Below are 14143 nucleotides of genomic sequence, written 5' to 3' on the forward strand. Positions count from 1 at the left end.
CAAGTGTGAGAAACCAGCGATTTGGAGAGAAATATTTAGAGGCCAGGGTGAGAGTGTATGTGCCCGTGTGAATGTTTGTGACACTTGGTGCTAAGAGTTGACACTTGGAAGTCAAGTGAGAACGAATGCTGGAGCTAACTAGCTGTAACCGGAAGAGGTGTGTGTTTACGTGGGTACGTGTGCGTTTGTGTGCATACAGTACACGTCCTTTGATTATGGGCATGTGTGTGCAGTGGAGATGAGCAGTAATGAGAGTGAGTGTGTGTTTCAGCGTGTGTGTGTGTGTGGCTAAGTTACCGGCGTGCAGTACTCCACCATAGGGTAGTTGAGCTTGTGGCCCTTGGCCGTGCGCCCAGAGAAGAAGCAGCTCTGACACACATCATAGTTAAAGTGCTTCAGACTGCGATACCTACAGAAACAGAGAACGAGGGGAAAGGAAAGGGGGGGGGGGGGGGATGGAGAGAGAGACAGGTACAGAGGGAGAAAGAGAGACATCTCAGTAAACGTTCCAAACATGTGCACCTGAAAGCACCCCGTCACATTGTCGTGTGAGGACTAGCTCGGAGACGCGTGGATGACAAGTGTCGACCTCGACAGCGACAACTCAAACATAACACTCTCTTCCTGTCCTCTCCTCTCCTCTGCTCTCCTCTTCCCCCCTCTGCCCTCGCCTCCTCTCCCCTCCTCTCCTGCCGCTGAAGGTTAGCTGAGCAGACGGATGCACTCTGAGAAGTAGCCATACATCACAGGGGTGCGCCACCTCCCCAATACCCCCCACCCCCTCCCCCACCCCACCCCCAAACTGCTGCCACCCTCGCCCCGACAGTCACACGCCCCATTACGCCGTGACACGGAGCATACTGCTACATGAGCGCGACATCTCATTAACCTTCAAACAGGAAGTCAGGAGGGCGAGCGCTAATGAATGACTCAGCCACGAGATCCGTGGTTGTAATCAGGCCTGCAAGAGAGGACCGCTCGCTAGCGCGGCACTTCCTGTTTTCTCTCCTGAAGCCACTTTGAAAGTTGGAGCTAGGCACCTCTACTCATCCCTCCCTTTCTTTCCTGCCCCCCCCCCCCCCCCCCTCCCCCTTTCTCTCCCTGTAATCGATCACTGACAGGGGACAGGAGTGTGGCGTTTTGTCAAATGTCTGCTGGCATTTCTGTCCTTCCTTCTCTCTCTGTCTCACCCCCGATATTCTCCCCTCTCTCCCTCCCTCCCTTTTTCACCCCTCCTTCCCGCTCTCCCTTCCCTTCTTCTCTCAAACTGGTTTTAATAGGAACACCATCAGTTACCATGCTAACCTAATATCATGTTGTGGTGAGAGTCTGCTAGTCATTTGAGGCCACACTATCAGAGCCCAATGCCCACTGTGTGCAGGGATTGGGGTGTGTATGAGGGGCATTGTGTGTGTGTGTGAGATTACGAACCATTTGAGGGCCTTATTATTAGGTGTGTGTGCTGCGCTTTCTGCATCAGAGAGACAGTTTTACATGTTTTCTCAGAGGACGCCTCTTTGTCTGAAAATGTGTGTGTAAACGTGTGTGTGTGTGATTCTAAGACCTCCACATGGTATTTAGTCAGTGGTGTATCGCCGTCTGACATTTAGATAAATGCCTGCCCTCCAGAGCACGCCTGGCCTTTCTGTTCTACCAGGGAGACCAGCACGGTAGGACTCCATTGTTTGTCTATGTGTGTGTGTGTGTGTGTGGAAAAGCAAATGTAAATGTACCTGCCTTCGTTCGTGCAAATCCAGTCAAAAACAAACCCCTGGCTTATCATTTACCATGCCAATATAATATTATTCATACACCCATGTGTGTGTGTGCGTGTACCTGAACCCTACGATGGGACACTCCTTGCAGATGTTACACTTGGCCTGGTGCTTGGCTGTCTCCGCGGCCGCCACCCTGTGGAGAACAGGGAGCCACACCATGGACTGGGGCTCCAGCCTCATCCAATCCACAAACTGCCTGGGCTCCAGCTCCACCTTATTGGTCACCTGCGGACAGGAATGGGAGGGGGGGGTCTGATGAAATATGTCTCTCAGCTTCGGCAATATGGTTTCCTGTTAAAGTGCTATGCAAGAGCATAGACAGACACGCACACATGCACGCACACACACAAACCCAGAGAGAGGGACACACACACACACACAGGCACACACACATTGATATCTGTGCAGCTCTCAAGGCTGTGGAGATCATTAGATCGGTTCACGTCGGCTGTTAGTCCAAAACACACCCGCTCCTGACCTTTCAGTTTTCGCAGCCACTGAGAAGGGCAGTGTGTAAACATTCTGAAGTCGGAACTCGGGTTGGGAGTTCACGCCACGCACACTCTGTCTGTCTGTGAGGCAGACAGACAGAGAGAGAGCAAGGAGACCTGACCTCTAGCTGAGCATCTCGCTCAGGGCTAAATGCCAAACAGATGTCATTTTAGCTCCAAAGATCAGTATCTCACACATCCCAAAACCCGGGTGCTGGAGTGTCAGGCCATGTAGCAGAGACGTCTGCACCTGCCCTCCTCTCCCTCCGTCCACCCCCCTCCATCCCTCCCTCTCTCTGGGTCGTCTGGAAGGTGAATTACGCCACTTACAAATCAATTACTGCCGGAGACAGAGTGAGAGAGAGAGAGAGAGAGAGAGAGAGAGAGAGAGAAAGTTGGAAAGCGGGAAAGGAGGGACAGGGAGAAAGAGAAAACAGAGAGAGAGAGAGAGGCAGTAAAGGGGGCCATATTTATGGTCCGCCCCAGGTTCATTACAGCCCTATTAAACCAATGAACTAAGTCCCAGCTCCTCGGTGACACCACCACTGGGCAGGCAGGGAACAGAGGTGAGACAGGGGTGTGTGGTGTGTCTGCACGCGTGTGAAGGAGCGCCCGTGTGCGTGTGTGTCCTTAACCAAACGCACCGCAGTACACGTCAAGACGCGCGGCTCGAAGTCACGAGGCGGAGACGCATGGAGATGGCAGAGCTAGAGGGAGATGGAGAGAGGGGTCGCGATGGAGGGAAGGTTTGGAGGGGTAACAGTTGGGTGCTCCAGCTTTCTAAACGGTGTTGTTAAAGCCCGTCTGACATTCCCAATGTCAGCCCCGCTACACAGGCTATTCTGGGAGGCGGACAGCACAAATCAGCAGCCAATTTATGACTTCCTAATTTAATGCCGGCAAAGACGGAATTTATGACAGGGGAAACATGACTCAGGGAAAAATAGAAAAATGTATGCGTGAACTCGGGGGATGAAAACGTCATTAAGAGGGAGCGCCACCAAGACATAAACCCGGGGAAAGTGCTTGGGTGGCCAGCAGTAAAACACTAGAGGACAGGAAACAGACTGACATATTCCCTGCTCAGTTGGCACAGAATATAGTATGTCACATGAAGATTTAATATGTAATGTCCCGTTACATAGCACATCTGATACAGTGGGTCAAAGTAGCTTCCTACTGCTGGCCAAATTGTTCTGGTGTCAAGTTAGAATGTGTGTTTGTCAAATTTGCATATTCCTTCAGGAGTGAGAGTGGATCAGTAAATTTGAATGCTGCGTGTTTGTGAGTGTGAGTCTATATAAGTCAGTGGCATGTAGGCATGTGTGTAAGTTAGAATGTGTGTGTGTGTGTGTGTGTGTGTGTGTACATACATGTTGGAAGCAGCTCCGGACGCTGGGTTCTATGTTGCTGCCACCGAAGGCCGCCACCTCCCCTAGTTGCCGTGGTATCTGGATGGCGTCGTGCAGCAACAGACCCAACTGCCTCTGGTCACACGTGTCTCCCGGCGACGCCACCTGACTGAACAAGTCTGAGATTGGGGGGAGGGGGGGGGGGGCAAGAGAAGGGAGACAAACGCATAAACAAATGCTGGCATATCTGTATTTTCAATACCAGGCGCACAAACACATTGGGAAACATTGTGAATTCGTTGAGAAAATCGTTGTTTAACAAGGAAATGCTGCAATCTAGTTGACTGCTGACAAGATGCTGTCAGCGTTAATGCTCAGACAATAAGAGGGAGGGAGACAGAGAGAGGGGAGAGATGGATAGACAGTGAGGGAGAGAGTAATAATGAGAGGAATGGGGAGAGAGAGAGAGAGAGATGGATAGACAGTGAGGGAGAGAGTAATAATGAAAGGAATGGGAGAGAGAGAGAGAGAGAGAGAGAGAGAGATGGATAGAGAGAGAGACAGAGAGAGAGAGAGAGAGAGAGAGAGAGAGAGAGAGAGAAAGAGAGAGAGAAAGAGAGAAAGAGAGAAAGAGAGAAAGAGAGAGAGAGAGAGAGAGAGAGAGAGAGAGAGAGAGAGAGAGAGAGAGAGAGAGAGGGAGAGAGGGAGAGAGAGAATGAGAGGGAGGGTGTGGTGGAAAAGGGAGAGGTTTGTTCTGCCGGGTGATGACTTTGATCTCATTCTGAGACCCTCCCTTGGTGTCAGCTCTTGTTAGTGGAGGAGTAATGGTTCTTGATGGTCGTGTGTGTGTATGTGCCTGCATGTGTGTGTTGGCATTGCTGTCAGCCTGCATTAAGTTCGGCTACGACGACAGCTCTATGATACATAGCATGCGTTAGTGTTCTTATATCCCCAGTACCGACTTCCCCCTTCCTTCTAATGCACCTGATCAGAGATATACACACCTTAGTATACAATTCCTACACCATTTATACACCCTTACTACCCCCATCATATCCCCTCCAGAAGCTCCTGATATATCCTTCTGCTCCCTCACATACAGTATTCCCTTCATGTAACCTATATACAGCCTTCTTATCTCCTTTATACAGTCCTACCCCCTTTCTAAAGCCTTCTCAAACCCTCCATAAGGATCCCAACCGCAGAACTTCCCCCAGCTCTCTGACAGCACCCACAGTTAGAGACAAAGTATCACATTGTCAATTTGCTGTGTATTATAGCTGGCTTCTCTGCAAGTTTGCGTGCTTGTGAGAATGAGTGAGTGTGCGCGCATGCATGTGTGTGTGTGTGCGCGCGCGTGTGCGCCTTGTGTGTCCGTGGCTGAAGCCAACAGCCAATGGGAGCCTAAAGTGGGAGAGTCGTCCAAGCGTGCATGATCTCCCAGGAAGACTAATAGGAAGTGCCAGTGGAACGAATAGGCTCAGTGACGAGACCAGGCATCATGTAGGGGGGGGGGAGGAGTGTTGTGTGTGTTTGTGTGTGTGTGTGTGGGGGGGGGGGGGGGCTGGTTGGGGATTGGGGGGGGGAGGTAAGGATGGAAAGGGTGGTGGTGGATTGGTAAATGTAGGACAGGGGGAAGTATTATGGGATGTGAGAGAGAGATAGACGGGGGGGGGGTAGAGGAGGGAAGAGGCAAAAAAGCAAAAGGATGCAGGCGACAGGAGGAAGGGGAACACCTAACGCGGACGGAAACGAGGATGAGGGGAGGGAGGGGCGACTGGAGGGAGGGAGGCTAAAGAAAGGGAGGGAGCAGGGAGAGGACAGAACGAGTGTTTCCTGAAAGTGACTGAGCCCATCCCCCGGTGGTCTGTCTGTGCACCCTGCCTAATCCCTGGAATTAACTAGAAATGAATAAATCCAATAAATAGAATCTGTAGCGAGTGGGAGGTCTCTCATCCAATTAGATGGCCCATTCAGCCTTCTCTCTGATACCAGTCCAACCACACTGCACCATGGGTAATACTGCTGGGATTACTGCGTGGAGGAGTGCATTGAGGGATATGTTGGCAAAGAGTCGGGTCATGGAGAGACTGATAGTTTCAAGGTGTGTGTGTGGGTGTGTGTCTCTTATCTTTAAACTGTCTGTCTGGTAAAGGACCCTTGTATTTGGCGTGCTATTCTATTGGAGTCTATAATTGTTTCTGTCTTGAAGAATGTGCGTTTGGGAGAAACAGACTGAAGTGCGTATATGTATGAGAGAGATGTTGAAGACTGTGCGTGTGAGTGAGAGCGAAGCGTGTGTGTGTGTCAGTGTGTGAGTAGTGTGCTGAGGTGTGTGTGATCGGTGCTTACATTTGTACTTGTCCTCCAGGTGTCCCTTGGAGAGGGACAGCAGTCCTAGCTTCATGGACAGGACCCGGATCTTGCCGCTTCGACCACTGCAGGGGCAACACACACACACACAGCGAATGTTAAACGCGCGTGTTTGCACGCGTCGTCGAGCAGTCAGGGGTATGTTCGCCTGCTGGGTTTGTGTGCGTACGTGTGTGTGTGTGCGTGTCATCGTGGACCTCGCGCATACTGATGAGGCCCGACACACGTTGACCAGGCTGTGTGAGCGCGTGTGTGTGTGTGCGAGCGCGCGTGTGTGTGGTGTGCGTCCGTACGTGTCGTAGACGTTCAGCAGCCAGTTGAGGCACATGTCGACGCACAGCGGCACGTTGACCAGGTCCTTGTGCTGCTGCTCCAGCCCGTCGTAGATGGACGTCAGCACGTTGATGACCTCCGGCACCGTCAGCAGCTGGGGATTCTGGGTGAGCTTGTGCTGCTCGAAGGTGTTCTGGGCCACGCTCAGGTCCAGCAGGTCCACTGTGGGGAGGGAGGGGAGGGGGGAAAGGAGGGAGGGGAGGGGAGGGGAGGGGGGAAAGGAGGGAGGGGGGGAGGGGAGGAGGGGAGGGGAGGGGGGAAAGGAGGGAGGGGAGGGGAGGGGGGAAAGGAGGGAGGGGGGGAGGGGAGGAGGGGAGGGGAGGGGGGAAAGGAGGGAGGGGGGGAGGGGAGGAGGGGAGGAGGGGTGGAGGTGTAAAGGTTGAGAGAGGAAAGACAGAGAGATGATTGAAGTAGAGGGAGAAAGAGTGAGCGAGAGAAAGAAAGTTAAGGAGGGAGGGACAGAGAGGGAAAAAGAGAGAATAAGAGAAAGAGAAAGAGAGAGACAAGTAAGCAATTGATCCAGGATGGCTAATAAACCCCAGGGCTCGACAATAACGATGGCCCGGGGCCAGTAAAAAGTAATGTCGGGACAGTTAAACTAGCAACTCACTGGCCCGATCGGGCCACTGCAAATTATTGATTGAAAAAAATACATGAACATTGTAAAAGTTAACATCCTTCATATGTTTTGATATCTGCTAAATGCATAAATAACTTTGCAGCTCGTGGGGCGCACAGTTGGCAAATCAAGAGTTGAGTAGTGAGTGACGAGTGGTTGTCAAATTGTAATTCTCAAATCTCTATACATTTTTTAACAACTGGCGCGAGACTGGCGCGAGACAATAAAGTGAAGATGGCAGCAAAGTAGAGCTACGAGCTCAAACGGAAGCAACTCTTTTTATGGAACAAAGATGCACTGTGTTCCCGTCTAAAGCGGACAAAAGTAGATATTTTTACACAGGCACCGACAACATTCGAAAACAATCCCTGACCAGCCATGCTAGCAGACAGCACCTGGTTTGCGTGACAGCTAAGCGGATGGTTGACAATCCATCTTCCAGGCTGTTCTTTTGGAGGGGGGGCCAGTAAAAATTGTCTTGGGGCCAGTAAGCCAAAAATTGTCTTGGGGCCAACATTTTTTAATGTTGAGCCCTGAAACCCTTAGCGGCCACAACCCAAAGAAAACTGAAAGTCAACCTTCACACAACAAAACACCCCCCCTACCACAAACACACGCACATGGACGCACACACCAACTGAAGTGCTCGAGCCCGCGTCGACTACTTACCGGAGGAACACAAAGCTTCCCTGATTAATAATGTGCGGGGGATACGGAGCAGTGCGAGCGAGTGCGTGAGTGACTCGGTCCTGCGTGCTCCTACTCCCGGGGTGAGTCTCCAGCTGCAGCGGGCCCCCTGCTGCGTGTCAGGCCTCAGGCCCCCTCATCACTCCTCCGCACGCCCTCTGTCACTCTCTGGAGCTCCCCTCCTCTCCCTACCCTCTGGACTCAACCAGTCTCTACTCCTCCTACTCCCTCTTGTACTCCTCACCCCCTCCCGCCCCCCTGAACCTCTGCACCTGCACCTACTCACGTGACGAGACGCCGCCTCGCCGTCGGCAAGTCGTTCGACAGCTTTGAAGCAGTGGCCGCCTACTGGCACAGACTTCACTTAATTAGCAGTTAAATACCCCCTCAGTGTGTGTGTGTAGGTGTGTGTGTGTCTAACAAAGAAAAACGGAGCGGTTAAAACCAAAAGGAGCTGCAGTCTACTTCTTGCACACGCACACACACGCGCCTATAAGCGTGCGCACAGACTTGGGGGCAACTTAATAACTATTAAAAGCTGATCTGTTGTCTGCGCTCTGGGCGGTGCCTGCTAATCTAGAAGGTGTAATTGAAACCCCGAGCCAACCCACTTGGAAAGTTCAAGGTTCCCATCAAACACAAAACAGCTCATTTCAATCTGAACCGAAACACCTAGACAATCATGAACTCAATAATGCACAAACAAATCTTCTGCTGTAGTGAATGCCCCAGAACTACTAACCTCCCTTCACACACACACACACACATTCAGGTAGCACTCATCCAACCCAAACAAGCACAACTCGAAGCAGATAAAATATAAGAGAAAGAGCAAGCAGTTCTGTTGGGCTTTTTATTTCAGACGTAAACACCTGGATGGAGAACCAGCTACAAGTGTCTGCTGCTCTACCCAGAGAGACAGGTGAGCTGTGCTGGCTCTGCCCCAGACATGGATGACAGCGCTGCCTGGGGCGGACTCTATACCAGCATCTGCTCTCGTTCGGGAAAGAACCCAATCGGAAGCACAGGGGGTTTGTCACCCCCGCAAAAAAACGGGTGGGAATAAGTGTTTCGTGTGCATTTGTGTGTGTGTGTGTGTGAACTCACAGCACAGTGCTTTCTGTAGCCGGCGGATTTTCATGGCCGTCCTGTAGGCAGAGAACCTCACGTTGTTCAGGTCTGCTGCAGGCGGATGCAGGGAGGAGGGGGAGAGAAGCAGAGCGGAGGGAGAGAACCAATCAGCCGGGAAGGAGAATAGAGGAGTGACACATGGGTATAACATAAGTAGCAGGGCGGAGCCAGATGACACAACACTGTCAGAGGAAAAAAAAAGTGTTTTAATTGAGGCGGTGGTCACACGGGGGTCCCCGGAGCTGTCTGCTAATTGGGTTAGAGAGTCCTGCCCTTGGGAGGAGTTTGGGTCTGTTTGATCAGTGGTGGCCTTCAGAAAACGTTCCCTGAGTTTGGCTGCTTATTGCAGCTGCTTGTTAAAGAAGAGTCCCGCTGTTGGCTGCTATGGTGCGGGGACACAGGCACGTGTGTGTGGGTAGGTCGGTTTGCAATGGTGGCTCTGAGTTGGCAAAGGAGAGAGAGAGAGAGAGAGAGAGAGAGAGAGAGAGAGAGAGAGAGAGAGAGAGAGAGAGAGAGAGAGAGAGAGAGAGAGAGAGAGAGAGAGAGAGAGAGAGCGAGAGCGAGAGAGCGAGAGAGAGAGAGATAGATAGAGCGAGAGAGATAGAGCGAGAGAGAGAGATAGGTGAGCGGGCTTTTCACGTGTGCTGTGTTGTGTATGTGTTAAGTTAGAATGTACAACATATAGTAGAGGGGTGAGAGCCAGAGAACGAAAGAGAGAGATGATGAGAGGTAAAGAGAGCCAGAGAGACATAGAGGAGAGCGAGAGAGGGTTTGTTTTACCAAGCGACTGATAGAGTTCCGTCATCTTTGGATGGTCCCAGCAAGTGGTCTGAGTCTGATGACTGGAAGACAAAATAGGAGAGATAAACTTAGACACACTGCACATAAACACTCCTTCACACGCTAACACGCACACACACTGGCATACACACAGGGACTAGCACAAGCACACACACACACACACACACACTTGCACAAACACAGAGACGGGGTACACCGATAAACATCCATTGCCATGTGCAATCACAGTCCAGACACATCTTTTCATCAGAGGTACAGGTACACAAGCCCTGCACGGGGATCCCATTATGATCACCGAAGCATTCAAATCACACAGGAAGAGCTCAATCTCCCGTTAAGACACACAAAAACTGTACACACACACACACAAACACACACACACACACACTCACAGTCTTTTCCAAACACCTCTCATTTCCTATCATCTCATCTCATTTCGGATTCATGCCTAGACCCACACACGCACACACAACTTAACACACACACCTCCCCAGTTCCCAGAAAAAGAGTTGGGTATGTTCATGTCTCGCCTCCATCCTGTTTACAACTGAGCTTGTGAGAAAAAAAAATACAATAAAAAAAAAAACCTGATCCAGAACTGAAACACGCTGCATTCGTCAGCCTCGCTACACCACGCTCCCTCTGCTGAAGTTATGTTCCCTGATAAGTAGTTCCTTCAGCTCGTCTGTGCTGCAGGGAAATCTACCTGTCAGTAAATTTCAAGACTGAAAGAATGAGAGAAGGAACAAAGGAAGCAAAGGAGAGACAGCGCGGACGACAGAATAGGAATCAGAGCAGCGTCTTCAAGTTTTCAGAACACTTCCGTTTGCGTTTTGACCGCGGGGGGGATGGACGCTCCGCTAGGAGTGCATACTGGGAAGTGTAGTGCTGACGCGGGCCGCCGAGGAGCGGGACTACAGGGGCCGGCCGTCAGCAGGTGTTCATCCCTATTCATCCGTCCGACGGCAGCGCGGGCTGCAAGACTGGTGCCGGGAGCGCTAAGCTGCCCCACACGCCGCCCCACACGCCACCCCGCACTCCGCCCTGCACGCCGCCCCACACGCCACCCCACACACCGCCCCACACGCCACCCCGCACTCCGCCCCACACGCCGCCCCACACGCCGGCCCACACGCCACCCCGCCCTGCACGCCGCCCCACACGCCGCCCCACACGCCACCCCACACGCCGCCCCACACGCCACCCCGCACTCCGCCCCACACGCCGCCCCACACGCCGGCCCACACGCCACCCCGCCCTGCACGCCGCCCCACACGCCGCCCCACACGCCACCCCGCACTCCGCCCCACACGCCGCCCCACACGCCACCCCGCACTCCGCCCCACACGCCGCCCCACACGCCGGCCCACACGCCACCCCGCCCTGCACGCCGCCCCACACGCCGCCCCACACGCCACCCCGCACTCCGCCCCACACGCCACCCCCGCACGCCGCCCCACACACCGCCCCACACGCCGCCCCACACGCCGCCCCACACGCCGCCCCGCTGGATATCACGACCATGTCAGGGATTTGAAGATGGCTGAGAGCGATTCATGCTCTCTCTGTTCAGGGATTTTGGAGTTGAAGGAAGAGTTGTAACACACATTCTTTCCGTTTTCTCTCGCACACACAAAAAGCACTCTCACACGTACCAACACACCTTCAGTTTTTCACAACACACACACACACAATTACAGTTAGACACACTCACATCAACACACACACACTCCATAGGAGATTGGGTAACAACTATCCAGACATAAAACTCACAACAGGATTACATTTTACAGGACAATTACCAGTCCATCCACGTGTATAGGAGGAGGCACCTCAAAGACAAGCCCGCCTTGCTGAAACACAACGATGAAAAAACACCCAGCCAGACTAGAGCAGTCGATAGCCAAACACTTGACCACAGGATTGCTAATGGATCACAGCACCTTTGCTCCACAGCTCATGAATATCATAATGAGGACCAGAGAGTTGCCAGGTTTCTCTTTTGTCTCTCTTTTTTCACTGTTGTCCTCTCTGTTCTTCCTCGACTTCTTACAACGCCTTTCTACAACAAACGGGTCCAATTGTAAGGCCAGGACTACAGCAGCAGAACAGGAAGAACTGTGTGTGTGCTGCATGTGTACACACGCGTGTATATGTGTGTGGGGGGTTTAAAAAGAGACATTTAGAATCTCCCTCATTTGCAACGCTCCTTTCTTTGGCTTGCCAGATCAAACCAGGTCTCCTTTTCCCAACACGGGACCTAGGACTCCAGTGAGGACAGCAACGAGGACAGCTCACCCAGGGTTACAACCCAGAACCCACGGCTGAGATACCATCCCCAGGCTGCCACGGCTGCCTCCCTCGCTCTCCCTCTACTTGGGTGCCAATGGACTATCTCCCATGGCCACCCAGTGCCCTTCCACGTCGACAGCAAGCTACCTCTGAATGTGTTTGTGTTCGTGTGGCCGGGCTGGACTGGCGACGCTGGATGCACGGCGGCCAAACTGGTGGGCAGACGCTCCGCTCGGTCCCTCTGTGTGTGAGGGTGAGTGACAGCCAGGGAGCTCATTGATCCGCGGCATTTTAGCGGTGTGAAGGAGGGCACGTTTGGCGGCGTTTCACTCCGGTAAACATCATTAAATGCCAGCCCTTGAGTAAACACCGTTAGAAAGGGAGGTGGGAAATGAGGCAGGCGAAGCAGCCTCTGCCAGACTTGCGACGTCACGATTAATGTGGTGGAGAGAGAGAGAGAGAGAGAGAGAGAGGGAGAGAGAGAGAGAGGGAGAGAGAGAGAGAGAGAGAGAGAGAGAGAGAGAGAGAGAGAGAGAGAGAGAGAGAGAGGGAGGGAGAGAGAGAGGGATGGAGGGAAAGAGACTTCTTTCATCCAGGTCTATTACACCAAGGCGGCAGGAGAGTGTAAGGCTGTACAAACCCGATAAAAAGACTACAAAGCCAGACCACTTCCAACAGCCCCGGCTTCGCAGAATATCTAAAGCACAGTTGTTCGGAATCATCCAAATAATGACCTCGTCCTCGGGCATTTCCTGTTTGTCCGGGCCACTTCCTACGCAGCAGAGACATGAGAAACAGAGGGGGGGGGGGGGGGGGGGTGGGGTAGTAATGGATGTGGGTGATCGTAGATAGTTCTGCTCTCCTGTCCACAGCTTCCTGCTTTGAGACTTCCTCTGGTGAGATGGACGTGTTTGGCAGTATTACAGTGTTTAACACTCAAGTAACCTGGCTGATTTGGCTGAAGGAACTGGGGATGGGATGAGCAGGAACCGCCTCAGAAACAGATATCTAGGATCTCAGACTCCAGGATATCAGACTTTAGACTATTCTGAAGGGTGTGGAGGGCAGGAGTGCTTTACCAGATGCCTGGAAGGAGCCAGGCCCCACTATCACATTTACATTTAGCAGACGCTCTTATCCAGAGCGACTTACAGGGACATTCCCCCGAGGCAAGTAGGGTGAAGTGCCTTGCCCAAGGACACAACGTCAGTTTGCATGACCGGGAATCGAACTGGCAACCTTCGGATTACTAGTCCGACTCCCTCACCGCTCAGCCACCTGACTCCCAGTCGTGACACTATTAGTGTCACGACTGGGCCGCTGCAGCTAAGAGACACCTCGAGGACATGCAAATAATAGTGTGGTGTCTGGAGAACAGCTGTCTTCAACTCCTCTACAGTGTCAGTCTCTGTAAGTCTCTCTCTCTCCTGACTCCTCAATCTCTCTTCTCTACTCTTTCTGTGTCTACATTTCTGAATTTGATTTAGAAAAGGCTTGATATGCATGACAAAAAGATGTGTACACTGCCCAGAGTGCCAGCAATATATGTCTTTCTCTCTCTTTTCCAAATCTTTCTGTCTCGACTTTTACCCGTACCTCCACTCTCTCTGGCTCCCTCTCTGAGGAAGGAGTTTGTCACGAAGCACCTTCATGAATATTCATCAGCGATCGATGACTGATAACGTGAGTTGGGATATATTACGGGAAATGGAATTAGGGAAATATCTCTGACTCAGAATTTCTTTTGCCCCATACATTTCAACTACAGCACTCTTCTGCCAAACTTAGCACAAACCATAACTGACGTGTGATAAGCAGCTGCATTCTCCACTTGACGTATTCTAAAATTCCTTATTGGGTGTGCTCAAGCCTTCGGCGAGAGCACAACCTTTGTTCTCTCACATATATATTATTATTATTATTATTTTTATTTTTATTTCTTTTTGCCCCCCTAAAACTCAGTAAATACTTGGCCTACATAGACAACGTAGGTGTCAAAAGTTTCGTCTTGGTAGCGATTGAGTTGCTTCTATTGGAATTTACGTTCCGTTGCATGGTTTAAGCTTAAATTAAGTTTTTGTGGCGAAAAGTGAAGCTAACGGTGGCTAATTTGCTAGCCACAGTCACTGACGTTACTAACGTCACTGCGTCACTAACGTCACGAAAACACGCGTGACTACCTTTGCCAGAACATTCGTTTAGCATCTGTTAACTTGGGGGATATCTAGGCTAACTATAGCTTTACTGCAAGGCAGCTGCAGAAACGCCACAAGAAAAGAGGCCAGG

General features: G+C 51.8%; 1 protein-coding gene across 1 annotated transcript in view; it reads right to left on the minus strand.

Moving 5' to 3' along the window:
• LOC136947779 (utrophin-like) overlaps positions 1–14143 on the minus strand; it is a 78054-nt gene that overhangs the window by 18237 nt on the left and 45674 nt on the right. The window contains 7 exon segments of the mRNA XM_067241976.1: positions 298–409; positions 1837–2003; positions 3643–3800; positions 5974–6059; positions 6288–6489; positions 8741–8815; positions 9545–9606. Of these exon segments, the coding sequence (XP_067098077.1) occupies positions 298–409; positions 1837–2003; positions 3643–3800; positions 5974–6059; positions 6288–6489; positions 8741–8815; positions 9545–9606 (862 nt within the window).

Source organism: Osmerus mordax, chromosome 8, assembly GCF_038355195.1.
Source record: "Osmerus mordax isolate fOsmMor3 chromosome 8, fOsmMor3.pri, whole genome shotgun sequence".
NCBI lineage: Eukaryota > Metazoa > Chordata > Actinopteri > Osmeriformes > Osmeridae > Osmerus > Osmerus mordax.